The sequence below is a fragment of the Podarcis gaigeae genome (assembly GCF_964106915.1).
Source record: "Podarcis gaigeae genome assembly, chromosome: 6".
In the NCBI taxonomy this organism is placed as follows: domain Eukaryota; kingdom Metazoa; phylum Chordata; class Lepidosauria; order Squamata; family Lacertidae; genus Podarcis; species Podarcis gaigeae.
The window spans coordinates 52,796,537-52,818,668 of record NC_139682.1 but is presented as its reverse complement, the minus strand read 5'-3'; the positions used below and the strand labels follow the sequence as shown (position 1 = coordinate 52,818,668).

Genomic DNA, 22,132 nt, shown 5'->3' with positions numbered 1-22,132 from the left:
CTGTTAGTCCTGCTATTGTTTAATGTAATCAATATAATTTGTGGGAATGGGAGAAGGATGAGTGACTTTTTGGAAAGATGGTTTTGCAAGATTATCAGAATCAGGAAAAGCAAATTCCAATGTCTAATAGTGATAAAGAAGAGATTGTTTAACATTAGATTGAAGGAAAGCCACATTCCTTGGGAGATAAGGCTGCACATGCCAATTTGCTTAGACCCTCAGAGCACCAGGATGAGAACAGAGATTATGATCTTTGAGTTATGTAGCCAGAAAAGGCTTTGCATTTAGATGGGGGTCTGAAAGATGCAAGGATCTTGCAATCTCAAAAACTTTCCATGTCAATCTTGCAACACAGACCATATCTACAATTAAGACTGCACCACATAATCAAAAGACTGAGTTGATGGTATAAGAGTTGTGGCATCAGAACAATCTTCGAATGAAGATCACTGCAACTGCCCAAGAAAGGTTCACCATGGTCCAGCTCCACCAACTCTTGAAGCATCTTCAAGTTCACAATAAATATTAACTATGGTTTACCACGCTTTTTAAACTGTGCCATCAAGCAGATCACTCCCCTAAGAAGTTCGAGAGCTACTCAGGAAGTCATTCATCATCTTTCCCAACGAGGTCTCCAATATTTATATTATGAGAGAGAATTTTCATGCTTCGTAGCAACGAATGCCATTCATTTGCACAGTAGGCGATATTATCAGTACATACCTCAGTCTGCCTGCTGTTGGCTTCAGCCCACAAAGACCACAGAAGCTAGAGGGTAGACGGATACTTCCACCCAAATCTGATCCAAATCCCAAGATGGACCCTCCTGCAGCTATTAGGGCACCTTCCCCTCCAGATGATCCACCAGGGCCTCTCTTATGATCACAAGGATTCACTGTCTGGCCAAAAGTAGAGTTGCTGCAGTCATAGCTACAAGACGGTAGAAATACAGCAGTTACCCATTTGTTTGTTAGAAGGCAATCAATGCACTTGCTAAAAATAGATGCCTGTTGAACTCACAATGGAACTGCAGATAAGTAGCATACAAAATACTATCACCCTGTATTGAACATGTGCCATCAACCAGACTATAATGGGCTGAAAACAGAGGGCAGGTACAAGCAGCCATATCTTGGCAACAAGTTTAGGCAGGCCCGGCCCACTGACAAGGCAGGGTGAGGCACTCACCTTGAGCCGCAGAAGACTCAAACAGTGAAATAGGTTATACCACCCTTGAATTTAGGCAATTTTTTTAATGCCCAAACAACAGAACTGTGGTACTGGCCATATTCGAAAGAGCAAAAATACTCATAATACTAATTTAGCCTGGAATTTCCAAGAATGCATTCCATTGTAGAGCTACATTTCACAATAGGCTACTAGGGCTGTTACCCAGGTGCTAGAATGGTTGACAGATCCAAATAACGGCAGACTTTGCAAAGATAGTGGAATGGCCATTATAGGTTGTATTCAACTAACTTTTACTGTGAAGAGGAGACACATGGAAATTAAGGAACCTAAATTAGTCATGGTCATTAATCTCAATGGGTCTACTCTGAGTAAAAATTAGTTAAATGTAACCCATGTGTCTTTCTTCGCTAGAGGCCTCAGTGCAACCTGATACCTGACTAGCACTCAATGCAGCTTCATCTGAATGTCTGTTGCCCTGCTGCATCTTAAGATCCTTCAACCCAGATCCCTCTCACCTATGCTAGATACAGAGCCAAAGGCTTGTCCCTGTTTTACATCACCATCATCATCATCAGTTTATTTATTTAATTTCTATACTGCCCTATACCTGAAGGTCTCAGGGCGGTCGGTTCACATAAAATAACAAATACATAAAATCAAAACAAAAGCAACAACCCAATTTAAAAAACCCCAAACATTGTTACTATCTACACTCTTTGTGTCAAAGATGACTGCAAACTCCTGGAGGAACAAAATAAACACAGATTCGCCATCTGAAAAGATGGTCACGTTACACTTGGTGGCCAAAACCAAATCATTGGCATTGTCCAACACTTCCTCCAGCTTGCTAATCTTCTCTTTCTCCTTTAAAAAGCTACCATTTCCAGAAGTCTTCCAGCTGCTCACCACCCAGAGCAGGCAGCACTGTGGGACTTTCTAGGGAACAATGGGAGTTGATGATGTTCCATCACTCTTGGAGGGAATTGAATGGCCAGCCTGGGTGCCCACAGTGTTCACATGGTACATATCAACCTATCTCATACCCATCACTGGTAATGAATAATGTGCCTCAGGATCTGACATTTTGAGTCAGTGAAAAACTTTTACATGTATGATTTCATTTTGTTAAAAAGTCAGAGTGAATTGATTCAGTACACAAGGTTGACTTGCACCAGTACACAAAAAAGCATATGCAACTTACTTCAATAAGGATTGTGGGACATTGGTGATTACAAATGGATTTGCTCCCTGTCTTTTTAACACCTCGACCAGCACACTGTCCTCTTCTGCCAAGGCACCAAGTGACTGGACCAAGCCACATGTTGATAAATGACCCTAGAAGCAAAGGAGCTTGTTAAATGCCTGGGTGGTTGTGGCTGTTTTTCAAACTATTAGAGAAACAGTTCTAAAACAAAACTCTGAACTAGCTCTGTATTTTGATAACTATCCAACACCATAACCTGCTTACGGGCATTTTCTGCTAGGTATTCTAACAAAGAATTCTGTGCAACTTGAAAGCATTCTTAATAATAACACACTTTGCACTGCCATCTCAGTATACGCTGCAATATCAAATAGCTGGACGGTCAACAGTTTTATGTTCTGCTCTGTTTTGAAGTTCTAACCATAATCTTACAAAGCTTTCTTATATGAATCCCAGATTTGCTGCCCTAGGCGTTTAGTAGTCCTACTTTGGTCCATCTGCACCCAACTCTAGATAACCATTGTGACTCAGAGAAATGGAATCACCTTATATGCAATGTGGTCCTTGATGCTGACAGGCACACCATACAGCAAGCCCCTTTCCTTCTGTTTCTTCAGCTCCTGGAGATGTTGCTCACATTCTGGAATAAAATGGCGCACGCAGTTCACCTCCTGGTGAACTGCTAAAGCCTTTTCAGTGAAAAGCAAGGGAAACATGGTGGAGAATGAATTAGTAATAGATATGTGTCCCTTTGATACAGTGTTTTGCATTCTTCAAATATCTAAATCCAAATGAACTTCTCTGCTACATCAACCCTAAGCAAAACTAGGAGTGCAGGGGAAGCCAGACATTCCAACCAAGATACCTTTGGCGGGGCTGGGGACATAGTGTGTCTGTGGCCACACAAAAGCTTACTAGCCTGGAAGAAGCAATAGATTCTTACAAATGAGCTACTGCATACTCTGATTCTACAAGAATGCATCCAACAACAGATTACCACTATTAATATTAAAATACTGAATCCTACACAGGACCAGCTCTACCATTAGGCAGAGTGAGGCAGCAGCCTTGGGCAGCAGATGCCAGAAGGTGGGGAGTGACACCAAGGATTCAAAACAGAGCTGGGTATGTCATGTGGCCTGCCTCGTTCACTCTAAGCTACCTTGCAGCCTTTAGTAATAGTGGAGAAAGCTGTCCCGTGAGTGGTGTAACTAAGGTTCAGCTGCCGGTCCAGTTAGCTTCTGTATATGAAATTTGAGAGGGAAGAGGAAAGTGCCGTTCTTTCCTCAACCTCAGACAGCAAACTGTCTTGGATTGGCCCTGACCATACTCTTGTTGCTCCCACAACCCCCAACTTACTGAAGAGTAATGGATCTTAACTGTGGGAAATCCAGAGAGGGAGAGAGAGAGTAAGTGATCCCGATCTGGCAAAACTATGCTTTAGACCTGAAAGTGCAGACTGAGACACCCAAGAGCCCAAGACCTAAATAAGTATTCCTAATTGTAAGAGGTGGTGTTGGGAATTTCAACTAAATTAGGAAAAGCAAGTTTGTGCAAATTTACTGAAACAATTCTGATTGCATAGCACAGGGCTATGTCCAAATGTTTTGGCTACTGTGAATATGGACATTTTTGTCCTAGAGGGACCAATTAAATAAACTATGTATTGATTTATCTGAAATATTTCTATACTGCCAAATACATTTTAAAAGTATCAAAATGGTGAAGTCTTCTCACCTTTTCCATATAAGTGTAAAGGACGCTTTCTGGAGACAAGGACCCTTCCTTCAGCTTCTCCACTAGCTCTACCAGAGGCAGAGAAAGGACATGAGCGGCTTGTACCCCAGGATTCTGTGGAGACAGCATACCGCATGGCAATTCTCATGGACTATGTGGAGAGGGGATGGGGAGCTGAGCCCTGGGACCTCTCTATCCAGCCCTCAGAACTCACCTCCTCCTTAGGCCACACCCCTCTCCCAAGGCCACACCCCTCACTGGCACTGAGCAGCAGTCTCCTCAAGCGCTCTTGCATGGCACTCATCTGTGCTTGAACTTTGACAATGACTTCTGCATGCATGCCTGGATAAAGACTGGAGAGATGTCAGGGGAGTGGGGTATATACGCTTTTGATGTTTTGCATAGCTGGAGTGCAACCTACTGCTAAAAAGGCAGGAATCATATCCCTTGCTTTGTCTGCTCCCCAACTGCTTCTCCCAGCCTGCCTTGGGCATGTTGTCTCTGGAAGGTTGCCCCTAGGGCAGTGTTTCACAACCTTTTTCTGACAGTGGCCCCCTTCCAACCTTATTTCTTTCGTCCCCTGTCCAGTAGAAAGGTAGCTATTTTGTTTCTAAACAAAACATGTTTTATTTAAATTTTTTATAATTATATAACTTATATAATTTCACTTGTGGCCCGCTTGGGATATCCTGGGGGGGGGGGCAGTGCCAGATTTACGTATAAGCTAAACAAGCTATATCTTAGCGCCCCACTCTCTTGGAGGGTCCCCAAAAAAATTTAAGGGAAAAAACTGGATGTACATTTCCAAAATATAAGATAAAAAACAAATAAAATAAAACATGCATACAGCAACAGTGTTTTATGTAGGCTCCTATGATGTAAGTAATGGGCCCCGCCTGCTCGCCAAAATATCACTGGTTTGCTCATTTCTATATATAGGGTGCCTACATTCTGCATGGACTGACTGCATGGCAACATGTGCAAATGGCTTTAGATACCTATTAGGACCATAAATTACAATACAGTGGCACCTCGGGTTAAGTACTTAATTCGTTCCGGAGGTCCGTACTTAACCTGAAACTGTTCTTAACCTGAAGCACCACTTTAGCTAATGGGGCCTCCTTCTGCTGCTGCGCCACCAGAGCACGATTTCTGTTCTCATCCTGAAGCAAAGCAAAGTTCTTACCCTGAAGCACTATTTCTGGGTTAGTGGTGTGTGTAACCTCAAGCGTGTGTAACCCGAGGTACCACTGTATAGCATATATTCAACACAAAAAACACTGACAATTTGTTGTTGACAAAGGACAGCTGGACCAGTAGCTGTGGGCCTCATCAAACTTAAATCCAGCCCTGCTGGGGGGTCCCAAGGGGCCATATCCCTGCCCCCCCCAGTTGAGAAACACTGCTGTAGGGAATGAAGTCTTTGGGCTAATAAGAGTTGCCCACTCCTTCTGTAGAGTTTTGTTAATGTCAAACATTTACCAGGCTTTCTATTTCAGTTGTTCCCAGACAACATCAATCCAAATCTGATCATACTAAAAATGTGATTGTTCACTGAAATTCTTTTCTTTGTCAAACAATTATTCCAACCTGTGTCACTATAACAGAAGTCTACGGTGGGAATATCACACACATATCCAAGAGATGTATACCTGCTGTTTAAACTCCTGAACAACTTTTTCCATTTGACCCAAGCCATGGTCTCTCTTCCTTCTTGCCTCTTGTATTTGTTTTTTGATCCTGTTCTGGCCCATCCATCTGAATGCCAAGAAAGCTGCAGCTGTGCTGCTGGTCAGAGCAAGGACAATGTGAATGTCAATCTTAACCTGAGGCCATGACTGCTTCAACCATTCGTGGATCATAGTGGAAGCACTCTGCAACTTTCTAGAGTCAGATCAGCAGACAGTATTTGTGGGGTTCTGAAAAGACAGCACAAAAATAACGTGAAGGCCAAATAATTCCATCAAGCTACTCTATATGCACTGTTCTCCACTAGCTGCAGTTAATTTCATATGTCCCGAAATGCACAGGAACACATTTACAGCCTTCACCTCAAGCGAATGCTGACAATGAATTTGGAGAGCAGGACCGACCCAAGACATTTTCCTCCCTGAGGCAAAGGACAATATGACACCCACCCCCCACAATTCCATGTACAGAAGCCAGCTGCACCAGCAGGCAAACCCTATAGTTCTTTCAGTAGAGCATGAGACTTTCAACCTCAGGGTCGTAGGTTTAAACCCTATGATTCAAAATTGATGATGGCACAGTGGTGGACTTTGGGTCATTGCTGAAGCACCCCTGTGGTGCACTCTTGGCTCGGCTCTCAGTGTGGGTGAAACAGTCACCCTCCACTAAACCATAGCTGTCAACCTTTTTTGCGGGAAATTCCCTTATTCCAGCCCCGTTTCCCGCTGCTATCCCGGATTGTTAGATATCCCATAGACTGTCCCTGGGACACGTGAGGCTGCTGATCCCTTATTTTCAAATCTGAAAGTTGACAGCTATGCCCTAAACCTGCCTCTGGATGGAGCCGAATCCTCCTTTGCACCTGAGACAGCAAGCAAGATTAGATGGCTCAGGACAAGCCATGCGGCAAGAGAAGGAAATGGCTGGGGAATTCAAGAATGGCTGCAGGCTTCCGCTGCCCCGCTAGCCTCTGCTGCTGACGGACACCTCACTTTGCCTAATGCCCTACTTGGAAGTATGAACTTCAGGTGTGATTCTGTGTGGCTGAATGCAACAATAAGCAAGTTTCTTCCTTCTTCCCACCTCTCTATCCCTCTTGCCTCAAACACACACATTATGAGCATATTTCATATGCTCAACCTATGCTATTTAGGTGAAATGTAATGAATTTTTAAAAAACATTTTCAAAATAAGCAATTTTAAAAATAAAAGGAAATGCCTCATTTGGGTTAGAGTTCCACATAGTGATAGGAGGGAAGCATGTTTTTCTACATTTTAAGTAGATAGATAAGGATGGAGACAGTTTAACTCTCCCCTGGAGGCCCTCTGGAAAGATTCTCTGATAGCCTTTTCAGTAACTCATGCCTCCTTTCAGTGGAACAAGCTAAGGACTCTGAATACAGAGGGCTTGGCATGGTCCTACAGTTTCACTTCCCTGTACCTACCAATTGTAAAGTGGACACAACTAAGGCAGGCTCACCAAATACATACAGAATTAGGTGCTTTCTCCTCAGTGAAATATTATGGAGTTAATTACTACATGTGCCAATTTAATAAAAACAGGATTTTAATGCATTTAAAAAATAAATAAACCTAGCTTTCCTGCCTGGATAGTGCAAAGTTGAGGACCCTGTGGCCCTCCCGATGTTGCTGGGCTGCAACGCCCACCATACCATTCTGAGGCTGATGGGAGCTGGAGACCAACAACATGTGTAAGACTTCAGGGTCCCTATCCTGGAATAGTGAAATCATCCAGTTTCTACCTCCTGCCTAGCTCTGGACATATATGGGCAGAGTTGGACATACATACATACATACATACATACATACATACATACATTGTCAGCATCCTATGCACACACGAGAGAAAGATCCCAGCATGTGCACATTGAAAGAAACAGCACAACAATGTTATGCATGCAGTAGATTCAACATTAAATCTTTAGCATTTCCAGATTGGTTCTAAAATTCCAGAGAGTCACTGCCAATCAATATACTGGACCAATGATCTGACTCAGTATAAGGGAGTTTCCTATGGACTCCTGGAGACACCGCACTACCTTCCTTCTTCCAACGACACTACCCTCCCTTTTCCTTGCATAAATGTGTATCAAGTAGATGTGTTTTCCAGACTCTTGCCCAAATGCACAACCACATAAGTCAAATTCTTAAATCTCACTTTGTCTTTCTCACACTCTCTAATTTTCTTCCCTTACAAAAAAGCCACACTTACCTTCTCCTCTAATCTCCTTCTCTTTTCTTGAAGCTAAGGAATTGCCCAAGCTGTTCAGCATTCGGAGTGGGTGGCTCCAGGGAATGCAGCCAATGGGGTAGGGGTTCAGCAAGTGATCTTTTTCCTTCTCCAGGAAGCACTACATGTGTGTTTGTTTCAATCAACTCTTATAGCAGAAATCCAGTAATTTGATTCATGAGGAATTACAGTGCAAGGTTCTTGTTGTTTGACACAGGCTCAGAATAGTTCTGGGGCTACTCACATAGTACAGACTATCCTACAGGATCACCATTTCTAACAACATCGTAAGGTAGGAGGAATTCAACAGCTGAAGCTTTCCCAGTTCAGAGATGCAGTAAGAGGGAAACAACCATATGCTGCATTTCTGCCTGCTGATGGGGGGGACAGGAGGGATGGGACCAGGCCTTAATAGCCTACCATTCCCCAAAGCAGGAATTAGCCCTTGCAGTGTATGTCAGGAGTGGTGTGTTTTTTTAAAGGAACTCTGATTTGATCTGTTATATATTAAGAATCCATTTGCCATTGGGTCAGCAAATATGCTCCAGTGAGCTGTGACAGAAGTGGGATGGGAAGGTATCCAAGAGGGTGATAGCAAATTGGAGAGGTATAGTCTGAAATTTTATGCTGTACTTGTATTTGTTTGGTCATTCTTTGTTATGGTAAGATGGGAGCGCTCAGGCTGCTTGTTATTGTCAAAGAAAAAAAATCATTTTTTGCTTCTTTATTTTGAAATGTTCTACTGTGCCTTCATTCAGCCATGGATTCCACAATGGTATACATTTTTTTAAAAAATGAAATATTAATGCAAGAATAAAGACAAACAATAAAAAGCAACGTACAATAAAATCTAAGTAATTAAAGTGTGGTGTTGATGATACAGACATGGAAGACCCAGGTTAAAATTCTGCTTAAAAAACCCCACCACTGGACAAGATGTTAACTTGCTCATAACATGTTTAAACATAAGAGTTGTGTTGCAACTTTGTAGACTGAGAAACACTGCCAAAATTATTGATTTATATTTCCTGTAGGGAATTTCCTGTAGGGATGAAGAGGCAAATTCTGCAGAAGACCAAGAAGTACAGGGCGAGCCCTTTAAAAGTGGCCCTGTGGATACAGAGTACACATGTTCCATGGGGCCTCTTTTAAAAGACTCACCCTGTACACTATTGCACTATCCAAGTCTAAAAGCAAATGGAGTAGAAGAAACCAAAATACCCACAGTGGGGCATGAGGCTAGTCAAAATATACTCATAGAACATTGGGGGCGTGTGCATCTTTTAAGCATTCCTCTTTGCATACCGTCGTTGAAGGTTCACTGCTCACTAAGTTACATATTAACATTCTGACATCCTCTTCAAAACTGTTTTCTAGAACACACTGATAAAAATGTAACTGAGCAGACCAAGCAATGTCCAGTACACATGCAGCGGTACATCAAAGTAGTCAACAAAGCAGATCTTTTAGCAGATGCAGTGCTCCTTTCTGACAGGATCAGATTTTCCTCCTGCCCCTCCTTTCATGGGAGACTTTCTCTACCTCCTTCATGAACCGAAGACACAATTCCTCCTGCCACGGCAGGGCCACACACTGAACAGCCACGGGGAGCCCAATGGCGCCTTCGACAGCCTGCAGGAGAGATACAAAGGCAACATGATATCACAAAGCATATTTCATTACTGAGGGAAGCAGCCAGTTTGAGCTTGTGGCTTTCAGACTTCTCCCTGCATGTCTCCCTTTTGAATTGACTGAGACTTTCAGGATCTACTGGGCAATAAGGAGGCCTATTTTCAACAGGATAATGGAAATGCTCAGAATAGATTTCCAACATGACTGTGGGGGTTTAGTGTTTTGGGTTAGGAGCTGCATCCCATGCATTTGTTTATAAAAATGTATTCCTACACATGTCACTTGTGTTGGAATATTGCTAATAATTGTACTCTATGACCTTATGGTTGCGATTTTTTTTACCCAGGTCAGAGATTTGATGTCAAATGCTCTTATAGGAAATAATTTAATGACATTAACCAGTTTAGAACCTATTCCAAATAAACACACTTAGAATAAGGCTGTACAAGTTACTTTTAAAAAGTAATTTTGTCTGGCAATAACTAAGATCGTACTCAAATCAGAAGCCGCCAATGAAGGTATATTAGTGAAGCAGTTCCAGCTTTCCAATTTAATGGGTGGTGTTAACCAGCTACAAAACCTCTCTAATTTCAGGAGGGAAGCAAGGAAGGGTCAATTTGCTACAATTCTGTATAGCAAACAGAGCCCCAATGACATGCGGTGGGGTTGAGGAAACTCCAATCAGTCTCTACACCAACCAACATGACCAATAGACAGGATGGATAGAAGTTGCAGTCCAACAACATCTGGGTAGGTGGGTGTCACAGGTTCCCTATGCTTGATGCAGCAGCTAGGGACTGTCCTTGCCTTGGTTGCTATTGACTGACCTCCTTCATCCTCTTATCCCAGGGGTCTCCATAATGCCCTTTGTAAAGCTTCAGCTCTTCCTCATCTGCCTGTGTCACTGTAGTAACTGGGACAACTCCGGCCGGAAAATTCAAGACGTTGTATAAATGGGTGTAAGTGGTAGCAACTGGAAAAGACAACACACAATACTTCTCATTTTGTGGTACCAGACCTTTGTTTCATGACACCAACATGCAAATGCAATAAGAGTGCAGTGCATACTTCTCTGCACACACAATAAGGAAAAAGAAAATGATCCTGACATGGCAGAGCACTGCTGGATTGTCTTGTGCTACTTTATCAACTAATCTAAAATAACCTTAAGAACTGTCGCATAACTGTTCAGGGGAAGGAGCCTCAGAAAGGTGTTGATTGACTCAAGTCTTTTCTCAGATATTTGCCTAGATGCATCCACATCAACAATGCATACACCCATGGAATCAGCCCAAGAGGAACTAGGTTTTCCTGGTTCGGCTTCAAGCATGTTGAGAACCTGAATAATTAACTTGATTAAAGCCTGAAGCCTTGGGGAAAAAAATAGAATACGATTGAGGGTGCTTTCTTATCACTTCTAAGAAAATATGGCATTTGCCTGCAGGCACATTCTTCCTAACTGTACAAGCAACCACAAGAGATCTGGTCAAGCTGAAATCTGTTGCAATCTTCTTGCCTTGAAGTTTTTAAAAGGCGATGAGACTTAATTCACTTAATTTTGTTTTGTGGGATTAATAATACTGGGTCCAGAGAAGAGTGAGCAGAACTCCACTCAGGAAACAAGATTAATATGGATTCTTTCACCACTAGTTTCCCTGTGGTCTCCTCAAAGCAGCTCCATCTGGAATGGTGTGCGACCAGGTACTGTAGGGGCCAGCTAAGAAAATGGGGGGGGGGGGTTGCCACAATTCAAGGGGGCTGCCTTGCACAGGCAGAAGTTCCTTTCCACTCACTCAATACACCTTTTGATTCCAATTATAAAATAATAGTGATAATATTTTTCTCACTGGCACCGGTTGAAGGAAAAGTACCAAAGTATAAGTACAATTTCATGCAAGATAAATATTGAATAATCAAGGAATTAATGCATCAGTCAAAAAATCCCATCTACTCACAATAGTGTTGGAAGAAGGGATGGGTTGTAAGACTACAATGCAACCCAGCTACAGTTCTGCTAGCAGTACCTTACAGATTCACAGTATATTATGTCCTGGGTGGAGCTAGACTAATGCCTTAGCTATACCTTAGTTGGTTAAGGAGTCCATCCCAACTGGTATGGCATGATACAATGTAGGTGAATCTACAATGTTGCCATATTGGTATCCTTCAGGTTGAAAGGTAGATTATAAATACAATAGATGGTGGTGATAATAATAATGGGACATGTTCTGTAGTAGTGTGTTCCTGCTTCACAGCCCTGCTCTACAAATCTTTCTCACCACTTTTCAAATTCATTATGCCCCTTGAAGGAACCAGAGCTAAATGGATTAATAAATAATTTCTTCCTTTTGCTTGATTACTACTGAGCAGGAGACAGTTACGTATTAGTGGATGGATGTTCTAACATCCATCTCCTGCCAAGTTGGGATCATCTCCCAGGAAATATGGTAGATATCAAGGAGGGCACAATGTGGCTAGATGGGCCCATATACCCTCTCTCCACAAACTTTTATAAATATTTGGATCATAAGGCTGGGAGAGAAAGATGGTCATCATCTATTCCTCCTTTGCTCAGAGCAGGATGCTCTACAGGTCAGCTCAGAGAAAGCCACATAATTTAATCCACAGTATGCAACAAGCCAAGGGAACAGGATCAGTATAAGAGCATGTATACTGGAAAATCAGATAAGATGTATTATTTGATACCAAATAGCTTGCCAGCATATCCCAAATTAAAAGCTGGTCCCAAAGCTGGACAAAGCACAACATCCAGCTTCAACTTCCTCCATTCTGCAATGAATTCATCACGGTAAGCCTGGGGAGAAATACAAAGAGAAGACAGTGGCTATTATGTACAAAATGCCACCATCAGTGTGAACTGATTAACAGAAATGCATTTATATCCTTACTTGTTGCTGATCAGCACAAAACCTAAGAAGCTCTACAGTGTTCTAGTCATTTTAGCTGTGGAGAAAAGGCTGAAGTGTGCTATACCTGAAGGGGTGTCTCCACCCACATTGTTCAGCCCAGACACTGAGGTCCAGCTCCAAGTACCTTCTGGTGATTCCCTCATTGCAAGAAGTGAAAATACAGGGAACCAGGCAGAAGGCCTTCTTGGTTGTTACATCTGTGGAATGCCTACCTATCTAATGTCAAAAAGTTAAATAACCATACTACTACTACTACTACTACCACTACTACAAACGAATCAGGAGAAGACTGAGACACTCCAAATGCAGAAGAGTTGGGAGATGATAGACATGCTACTGCTGATCTCCATACCCTCAGCATGAGTCCTATTTTTCCTCATTCTCTCATGGCTCCTGCTCACCCATTAGTACTTTATCATCAGCTCGACCTCTGTCAAAAATGCTCTTTACTTCATCATTTGGCCCAACCCTCTCTGGTCACTTTAAACTATCTGCTTGTGTACATAACAGCACACCATAGCTCCATCGGTTCTATGTTAACATAGACCAGAACTGTGGAATACAGTATTAGCATAGGTCAGCATCATTGATGGTGCTGTAGCTGGAGTTCTAGGGACCATATTAGCTTTCAATTAACATCAGTCTCTAGAATCAAACCATATAGGATTGTGAGGTAACTATTATTTGCATATCTTGCTCTCAGTGATAAAAGGCACAAAAACTACCCAATAGGGAGACTGTATGCACACTTTCCCAAGAAACTGCCCTTTCTGAACAGGTTTCTCTCTGATGAGCAGTGATTGGAGGCAGAGAAAATCTGAGCACTTGCGCACTTTTCTTCATCTTTTAACAAGAAAACAAAATTACCATCCGGTCAACGTTGTTCTTCCAGAAGTTTTTCACTGACCTAGGAAATTTGCAGAAGGCATGCAGATTAGAATTCATGACAGTAACAAGAGAAAAAAAATCCTCAAAGAAAATTAACTAAAACTGCCCATTTTGGCCATATAGTCACTTTTCATCACAGATGCAGTCACACAGTACATTCACAATGATGGAAATATCATTATTCACAACAGTGGTTGTGAAGTTTTAACAACATTGGTATTCCACACAAAATTCCCATCATGATTATATTTAGTACTTCACAATGAATCCATTTTAAAATCGTATTAAAATTAACTTACCCTACTCCAATAAGGGCATTCAGATGTCGAGAGATTCGTGGGAACTGGGAGAGGGAATACACATTATTATTATTATTATTATTATTATTATTATTATTATTATTATTATTATTGCCACCTTTTCTTGTTAGGAATCCAGCATGCTTTGATCAAAAGTCATAGCTAAATTCAAAAATATATCAATGACTGAATTCTCCTATGTGTCTGATTAAAAGCAGGTTTGAGACAAAAAGTCCCAAGAACAAATTTACGCTTCACTGCTATGTGTGCCCAGGGATGTACCTGGAACTATGTCACCAATTGCCAGGGCCCAGAATAGACTACCATGCACACACCAATGTATCTCATTTGTTCCTGTGTGCAAACTGTTAACTCCTGTGGGACCCAAGAATGACTGAAGAGTGTGGCATAAATATAAGAAAGGAAGGAATAGTAAACCTATACATATAGTCCCACATATATCCATCTGGATGCTATCTTCAGAGCAGCTTTTAGAAAAGTGCCCAAGTGATAAGTTGCAAATTACAGCTGATGGGGTTTCGATGAGAGGTAAATCCTCTTCGTAAATTATTCATTGGAGCATGCTACTAAAGAAACTGATGGACTTTCTGTCTTATTTCATTATTCAACTAAAAACTAATGATCCACAGGATTTGTCAGTGCACACAAATCATGAGCTCCCAAGGGGTGTTAATTCACACTCACAATATTTCTACTATCACTAACATCTTTAAAAAGCTTTTGTGCAAGTTCCCCAACTGGTTTTTTGAGGGGAGGTGGAAAAGCAGTTTTGTGGAGGTACTTTGTAAAAAGGGAGACTTTCAGAATTACTTTAAGTACATTCACCCAAATTCAACTGTGATCACATCCCTCCAGATATAAGCCCAGGTCCCTTCCAGACAAACTTCACATAACAACATCATTGTTTCTACTGATTTTATCTGTATAGTTGTTTTCAGCCACCCTTGCCTCCTTCAGGAGGAAGGGCAAGATATAGGAATAAAAAGTAACACTTGTAATTTTTTTATTAGTAAGAACAATTGTAATATTTTTACTACTTTTAGTTTACTCTGGTAAGTGCTTATAACCTTAGCATCTACTACTTTTTAAAAGTTGCCTGATATAGATTAAAATTTACTGGCATTGCAAAATTGCACTGTTTGCAAAGCTGTTTTGCAACTTATCATCTTGTTGTTATGTATTCAAGTTACACAACATTTTTCTCCCCTCACAGTTGGCTGAAATTTGTCACATGTACCCCACCTACCCAAAATGCATCTGCTCCCACTGTGCTTAACATGATGAAGAAGTTAAGGTCAAGTAAAGGCTAAGGGTTTCTTGTGATCCGACCAGCTCTCAGGCAGCCATGCTTTTTACAGAACCAGCCTTCCCATTAGGCAGTCTTTGTTATGCGGGTGGAGCTGTGGTCTAAACCACTGAGCCTCTTGGGCTTGCCGATCAGAAGGCTGGCGGTTTGAATCCCCAGGATGGGGTACAAGTAGATACCGTATTTTTTGCTCTATAAGACTCACTTTCCCCCTCCTAAAAAGTAAGGGGAAATGTGTGGGCGTCTTATGGAGCGAACGCAGGCTGCGCAGCTATCCCAGAAGCCAGAACAGCAAGAGGGATTGCTGCTTTCACTGCGTAGCGATCCCTCTTGCTGTTCTGGCTTCTGGAATTCAGAATATTTTTTTCTTGTTTTCCTCCTCCAAAAACTAGGTGCGTCTTGTGGTCTGGTGCGTCTTATAGAGCGAAAAATACGGTAAATAGGTACCACTGTGGCTGGAATGTAAACAGCGCTTCCATGCACTCTGGCTTCCGTCACAGTGTTACATTGCGCCAGAAGCAGTTTAGTCATGCTGGCCACATGACCCGGAAAGCTGTCTGTGGACAAACACTGGCTCCCCCAGCCTGAAGCGAGATGAGCACTGCACCCCATAGTTGCCTTTGACTGGGCTTAACTGTCCAGGGGTCCTTTAGCTTTTTGCTTTTTGCTTTATTTCTTTTTAGGCAGAGTGAGAAGACCACTTCAGGCAACAGATGCTGGAGGGCAGCAGTGGCTCCTCCAGCTGTTTCCCTTCAGTCCCTGCCAGCCCCAGCTTCTGAGCTAGGGCTCTGCCAGTAGTGATGCTTGCTTGTTGCTGGGATGAGCCTGAGCTGTCTGACCTTGTCACCTTCCCCTAATGCAGCCTTTCTCAACCTGTGGGTCCCCAGATGTTGTTGAACTACAACTCCCATCACTCCTAGCTAGCAAGGCCAGAGCTCAGGGATGATGGGAGTTGTAGTCCAAAAACATCTGGGGACCCACAGTTTGAGAACCGCTGCCCTAATGGATCACAGACAATGCCATTAGGAGAGGGTCTGACTGAACAGGCCAGAACCAGGAAGCCAGCCCAGGCTATTCATCCCGGCAGGCCTCACACGTGCCCAAGCACTGGTCTACTCATGTGATGCACACTGATGCCACAAAGACATTGCAGCATTTGTCTGAGCAGGTAGCAATCAGGCAAAGCAGGGAGTGAGCTGCAGTGCTGGAGAACTGAGCTGATTAGGCCATGTAGCCTATTCTGCACCCCCTAAGCTGGCCTGTTGCTCTCAGGTGCAGTGAGGGGCTGGTTGGTAAATCTGTCAATTTCAGTTTCTCTCAGTTTCTCCTTCTTTAGTTCTTCACATCTCCCAATCATTTTCTGAATTTTTTTAAGGTCCTCATGAAAATTCATCAGAAAATTTGTGGGAATTTCACCTAATGCATGCATCTTTCGATGTATTTTTGCCTAATATGCACATTTCTGCAAGTCATTTCCCACTAATATAATGCATTTTTCATCTATTTTTATTAATATTTGCATTTCTACGCACACTTTAGTATATGCATGTTCATACAGGTGACTTGGCTGAAGAACTGGATTGCAAAGTTCAGATAAGTGCGGATTTCAGAAGTTGACTGTGTTCACATATTGCTTGGGAAAGAGCACTTTTAAATGCAAACTGAATCAAATTACTCTCCCATCTCTGTGCTCTCATCATCAATATTTACATAATATTCAGTTATCAATCATGTTGGCTTTTATGCATGCCGCAAAATCAGAATGGCCCTTCTTTCATACCCTCCCTATCATTTTGACCCACACTTTGTGGATAAAAGCTGAAACTGATAGAGACAACTTGGTAAATTCATGTCTGTGCAATTCACAAACAGCCTCTTAAAAGCAACTGTGCTCAACCCAGGCAAAGCTAGTTGCACTAGTTTCAAAAGAAGAGGGTAACACTCATGCTTAATTCACTTAATGAAATCAGTGGGACTTGAAAGTTCACAACTATAGCTGGAGTTTGTGTCTATCTTGTTTCTTTGGACTATCAAGAGATTTTTTGAGTGGATAGTCATGATAAAAAGAATGTATTGTGGCATATGGGAAGAAAAAAGTTATTGCACGGGGGGGGGGGGGAGGGAGAGATTTCTGGCAATTCTATTTTCTCCACGTTGCTTTCAAACCTGATCGTTTTGCAGAGGATGGGCTCATCAGAAAGCAGCATATGAAAACCTGAGACTGGCTGCATCAAAGTCATTATTCTTAGATTATGATTTTCCACCTTGGTTATTCCGCTTTATAAGGAAGGCAGCTAGAACTTGATTTCAGTTAACAAGATTGACTGAGGCGACCGAGCTCTAAACGAAACAGTCATTTCTGAGACATTGTATGAGGGAAACAATCAAATATACTAGTTTGCATTACGATTCAGCTTGGAAGGAAATGGAACATGGCTTGCTCTAAAGATCCAGAGCCACGTTCTGATTTAAATATAACAATAGCAATCAATGCAAATAGGGAGTCATAAGCTTCCTGTGCCATTAAGGAACCTGTAAGCAATCTCATTTTCAGATGCATAACAAAGGCTTCAGCATATTTCCAAGAATGCTAGAGCAACCTTGCAGATTTACTCCCTGGCAATCAAGATTCATCATAGGCATTTTTGGAATATAGGCCAAAATATTAAAACAGAAGCATTTTCTGCCCTGGATCTTGAAAATCCTTGCCCAGCAGTCTCTCCTTTCCATCCTACCTGTAGTACAATCCTTGGCAAGTCAACTTAGAAGTAAGCCCACTGAGTTCAATTGGAATGGGATAGCTCAGTTGGTAGAGTATAAGACTCTTAATCTCAAGATTGTTGGTTCAAGCCCCATGTTGGGTAAAAGATTCGTGCATTGCAGAGGGTTGGACTACATGACCCTCATAGTCTCTTCCAACTCTACAATTCATGATTCTGTGACTTAGTCCCAGGTAAACATGTACAGTATATGACTGCATCTCTAGTCCCGTGGCTTGTCATCTCTTGCAATCCCTGCCCCCATCTCTGTACTTTTCAATTTCTTATGATTTACTGTCTGCTCATGAACCTAGGCTCACTTCCCTTCTCTGGACTAAATCAAACCTTGAGCATGAAGATCTTTGCCAAGTAGAGCACCTAGTCTTGTGGCAGCCAATGGCTTCTTTGCTGTACTCCTAGCTTAGGCTCTCAGCTCCCACACCAGGCCTAGTTGTAAAGCTAGCCTCCAAATATTCAGCTCACAGAGGGTCTATCAGCCTCCCTCTAGCTATCTGGCAGCATCTGAGGTTTTACATGATCGCATTACCAAGAGAAAATAAAACACACAAGAGTGTTGCCAGCAATCCCAAAGCTGCACTCCCTACTTCTGCCTTACGACCTCCTAGAGGTGAAGGATTTCCCTCAACTTTTCCTGCAAAAGTTGGCTGAGAATCCTGTTCAGCAGAAACTGGTGGAACAGTGTGGGTATTACTCTTCCAGCTTCCCAACACTGTGCATCATTACTCAGAGAGGGAGATGTAGAGAACTCATCAGGGTGAAGCAGCACGGATAATCTGATGCTCCTGCCACCACAAGCTGCACCACACTGATCTCCCTGTACCTCTCCTTCATGGGAAGCTGCAGCAATGTGCAATGTTGGGAAGCTGCACTCCACCAGCTGCTACTGATTCTACTGTTAATCTCCATTAATCTATGGGGAATGATGATGACCCCGGACCGCAAAAGAGGAGGTGAACACCACACAGGGACAGATTTAACTTGGAGTGGTTTGGGGCACCAGGAAAGCCCCTGTAGCAAGATAACCTTGGCACCAATATGGAAAGGTACGTGGGAGACATATAAATGAAAAGCAATATTGTTGGAATAAAAAGGGAAAGGGAAAGGACTCCTGACAGTTAAGTCCAATCGCAAACGACTCTGGAGTTGCAGCGCTCATCTCACTTTACTGGCCGAGGAAGCCAATGTTTGTCCGCAGACAGTTTTTCCAGGTCATGTGGCCAGCATGACTAAGCCGCTTTTGGCGAAACCAGAGCAGCACATGGAAACACTGTTTACCTTCCAGCCGGAGCGGTACCTACCATATTTTTTGCCCCATAGGACACACTTTTCCCCCTCCAAAAATGAAGGGGAAATGTGTGTGCGTCCTATGGGGCGAATGCAGGCTTACGCTGAAGCCTGGAGAGCGAGAGGGGTCGGTGCGCACCGACCCCTCTCACTCTCCAGGCTTTGCACAGATCTCCGCAAGCCGTGGGAGCCCGCGCTGGGCTCCCGCAGCTTGCGGAGAGTTGCCTGCATGCCACGCCCTGTTGTTTACCGTTCCGGCAGGGAGGGAGGGAGAAACGGGTCGGGCGGGCGCACGCAGTTCAAACCGCCCCCCCCCCGCCTGGCGCGAGGCGCCCGCTCTCCTTCCCACCTCCATGTTGTTGCCTGAGGGGAAGATGCCGACGCCACAAGGAGGACGGGAGAAGGAGGAGGCTGAGGCGGCTGCTGTCCCGTGCACGGCGGGCCTGAGGGGAAGGCAGTGGGGGCGGGCAAAGCCTCTGGGGCGCCAGAGATGGAGGAGGCGGCACCTGGGACTGGCGCTGACAGGGCGAGGAGGGAAGGCGAGCGGGAAGGCGGCTGCTGCTGTTGCTGCTGCTGCTGTGGCACAGCGCGGAGCCCGGCCTCCTACGCAGGCGCTGCCTCCCCTTCTCCCTCCCCCGTTTCCTTCTTCTTTCCCCCCCCCTTTTCCACCTCCTCCCCCCTCCCTCGGACTCCCCCCCCCTCAGAGCTGCATCGGGGAAGGAGGCGAAGGAGGGATGAGATAATCCCCAAGGGGAGGGGGAAGGACAGGGCCGGAGGGGGCTTGATTAGGGGAGGGGGTCTTTGGGGGTGGGGAGCACATCTTGCTCCTCCTCCTACTGGAAAGGGGCATTTTTTTATCTTCTGGCAGAGGGGGGAGGTAGGTAAGTTTAGAGATCTAAATAGAGGGGGTGGAGGAAGGAAGGTGCTGCCTCCAGATGAGGAGGGGGGTCTGAACCCTCTTTTTGGGGCAAGGGGGTTTGGGGGGAAATGAGAGATCAGAGGCACGGTTTGGGGGGGGGTTATATGTAGGGTGTTTTGAATTGGGTTTTTGGGGGGACGGGTAATACAAAGCCTTGGCTTTGGGCTGAGTGCGAGTGGGGTGGGTTTTTTAGGGATCAGCTCAGGGCAGCCATTTAGGAGGCACAGGACAAATTGGGGGTTCTTGAGGGGGTGCGAAGGTGAGCCGCCGCCATGACCCCTATCTGTATTTTCTCTACTGCTGTCCTGAGGTTCAGGCGGATAGCAGCCTGCTGCCCGGAGCACGGGGCGCGCTGAAGCAGTGCGCCCCGTGCCTCGGGCAGATATCCTTTTCTCCTCTAAAAACTACAGTAGGTGCGCTTTTAAAAGCTCGGGCTTCCCCCACAGCTGGGGGGGGGATAATTTTTTCCCCTTTATTTCCCCCCCAAAAAATTAGGTGCTTCCTATGGGACGGTGCGTCCTATAGGGCGAAAAATACGGTATTTATCTACTTGCACTGGCATGCTTTCAAACTGCTAGGTTGGCAAGAGCTGGGACTGAACAACGGGAGCTCACCCCGTAGCGGGGATTTGAACTGCTGACCTTCTGATCGGCAAGCCCAAATGGCTCAGTGGTTTAGATCACAGTGCTACCCGCGTCCCTTATTGTTGGCATACACAAAGGTATAAATGGAGAAAGTCTGTGTGTCTGTTTCACAAGTTGGAGACTCACCAACGGCATTAAAATGAGAGCCAGGATCCTTTTCAGTAAATTTGGCAACCGGTAACAATTTATCTGGTTTGTCCAAGTGGAATCCACAAACTCTCCATCACTGGGAAAGTAAAAAGAGGAAGAAAGCAGGTTCTATGCTGTACAATAATGTCTGTAAATGCTATTTACCTGTTGCAATGACATGCCTATGCTACAGCTACTATCCTTGCAGTTAAAATCCCTGATAGACAAATGCAGAATCTGAAACTTAAAGCATGACTGAGGGGCACATAATCAACTCCTGAAGGAAATGGAATTTTCAGTAATTCAGCAAAGAGCATAATTTAATTTAAGTCTCTCCCCCCCGTTTATCAGTTTTATTAAACACACTATAATTCAGTTCCACAACCTATTGTCATTGTTATCTGCACAATACTTGTATACATAATAATACTACAATTAAAAAATATATTTTATGCATACATATTCTATTGGCATTTGTTATTCCAGAACATAATAAAAAGTGTCTGCTGTTCTAAAAGCCATTCCAGAAATGTGTTTTGGCCATTATTTCCTCTTCTATAATATTTGAATGTTATAATTACTATGTTACACCAGATTTTTCAAATCAATCTGAAATAATTATTATAAGCCTCTTTTGTTGTTGTTATTGTTAAATTATTAATAATAATAATAATAATATGCCTCTTTTGTTCCTAATCGTTTCCCACTAAAGAGCCTTAATATCTCTTCTTCAGAAAGTTTTTGATATAACTTTAGATGTCCTCCCGTAAACACATACATACACTACATATGTGTCTATACATCTTGGTATCTACTTACAACTTTTCCAGTAATGTTGAACATCCATCTGCATAGAGGCCTTTGGTGAAGAGCTCATCCACCAAAAAATCAATTCGAGGAGGCGTGAAAGGTATAAGCTGAGCAGAAAAACAAGGTAAATATTTAAAGGCAACAAAAATATATAATAAATATATGCAGTTATTCTGCCTTTATACGTGTGATTCCTTGCAATCAGTAAAAGGAAAGGAGGACCTATATATTGCCTGGATATACATTCTTGGCGGAGAATGTTATTGTCTAATCTCCACAGGCCTCTATTTACTTTTACTTTTGTCTAGAATTGTCTAGACTGCAGCCCAGTCTATAGGTACAGGTGCAGCCACAAGCTTGAATAAGTACCAGAAAATGTCAACTTAGCAGAACTCTGGAAGCTGCAAAATTTCTAATG

The 22,132-nt window shown here is 43.3% G+C and overlaps 2 protein-coding genes across 6 annotated transcripts in view; both read right to left on the bottom strand.

The window, feature by feature from the left end:
- LOC310846219 (vitamin D3 hydroxylase-associated protein-like) overlaps positions 1-9,558 on the bottom strand; it is a 21,953-nt gene extending 12,395 nt beyond the window's left edge. For 3 of the 4 annotated variants that reach the window (XR_014565202.1, XR_014565203.1, XM_083742431.1), the window contains exons 1-6: positions 8,055-8,648; positions 5,785-6,051; positions 4,133-4,246; positions 2,941-3,084; positions 2,393-2,526; positions 724-930 (exon numbers count right to left, since the gene is read on the bottom strand). Coding sequence is in view for 2 of the 4 variants with exons in the window: in XM_083742431.1 (XP_083598557.1) it covers positions 724-930; positions 2,393-2,526; positions 2,941-3,084; positions 4,133-4,246; positions 5,785-5,994 (809 nt within the window). In the remaining 2 variants the exon portion in view is untranslated. Of the gene's footprint in view, positions 1-723; positions 931-2,392; positions 2,527-2,940; positions 3,085-4,132; positions 4,247-5,784; positions 6,052-8,054; positions 8,649-9,326 lie in introns of those variants that run through there. The other variant, XM_083742432.1, reaches the window with a different exon arrangement.
- The window catches only part of LOC310846215 (vitamin D3 hydroxylase-associated protein-like), a 25,726-nt gene continuing 12,375 nt past the window's right edge, over positions 8,782-22,132 (bottom strand). Inside the window, exons 9-16 of one of the 2 annotated variants that reach the window (XR_014565201.1) lie at positions 21,724-21,821; positions 20,902-21,001; positions 13,822-13,865; positions 13,502-13,541; positions 12,411-12,519; positions 10,532-10,677; positions 9,230-9,704; positions 8,782-9,182 (exon numbers count right to left, since the gene is read on the bottom strand). Coding sequence is in view for 1 of the 2 variants with exons in the window: in XM_083742410.1 (XP_083598536.1) it covers positions 9,570-9,704; positions 10,532-10,677; positions 12,411-12,519; positions 13,502-13,541; positions 13,822-13,865; positions 20,902-21,001; positions 21,724-21,821 (672 nt within the window). In the remaining variant the exon portion in view is untranslated. Of the gene's footprint in view, positions 9,705-10,531; positions 10,678-12,410; positions 12,520-13,501; positions 13,542-13,821; positions 13,866-20,901; positions 21,002-21,723; positions 21,822-22,132 lie in introns of both variants that reach the window. The other variant, XM_083742410.1, reaches the window with a different exon arrangement.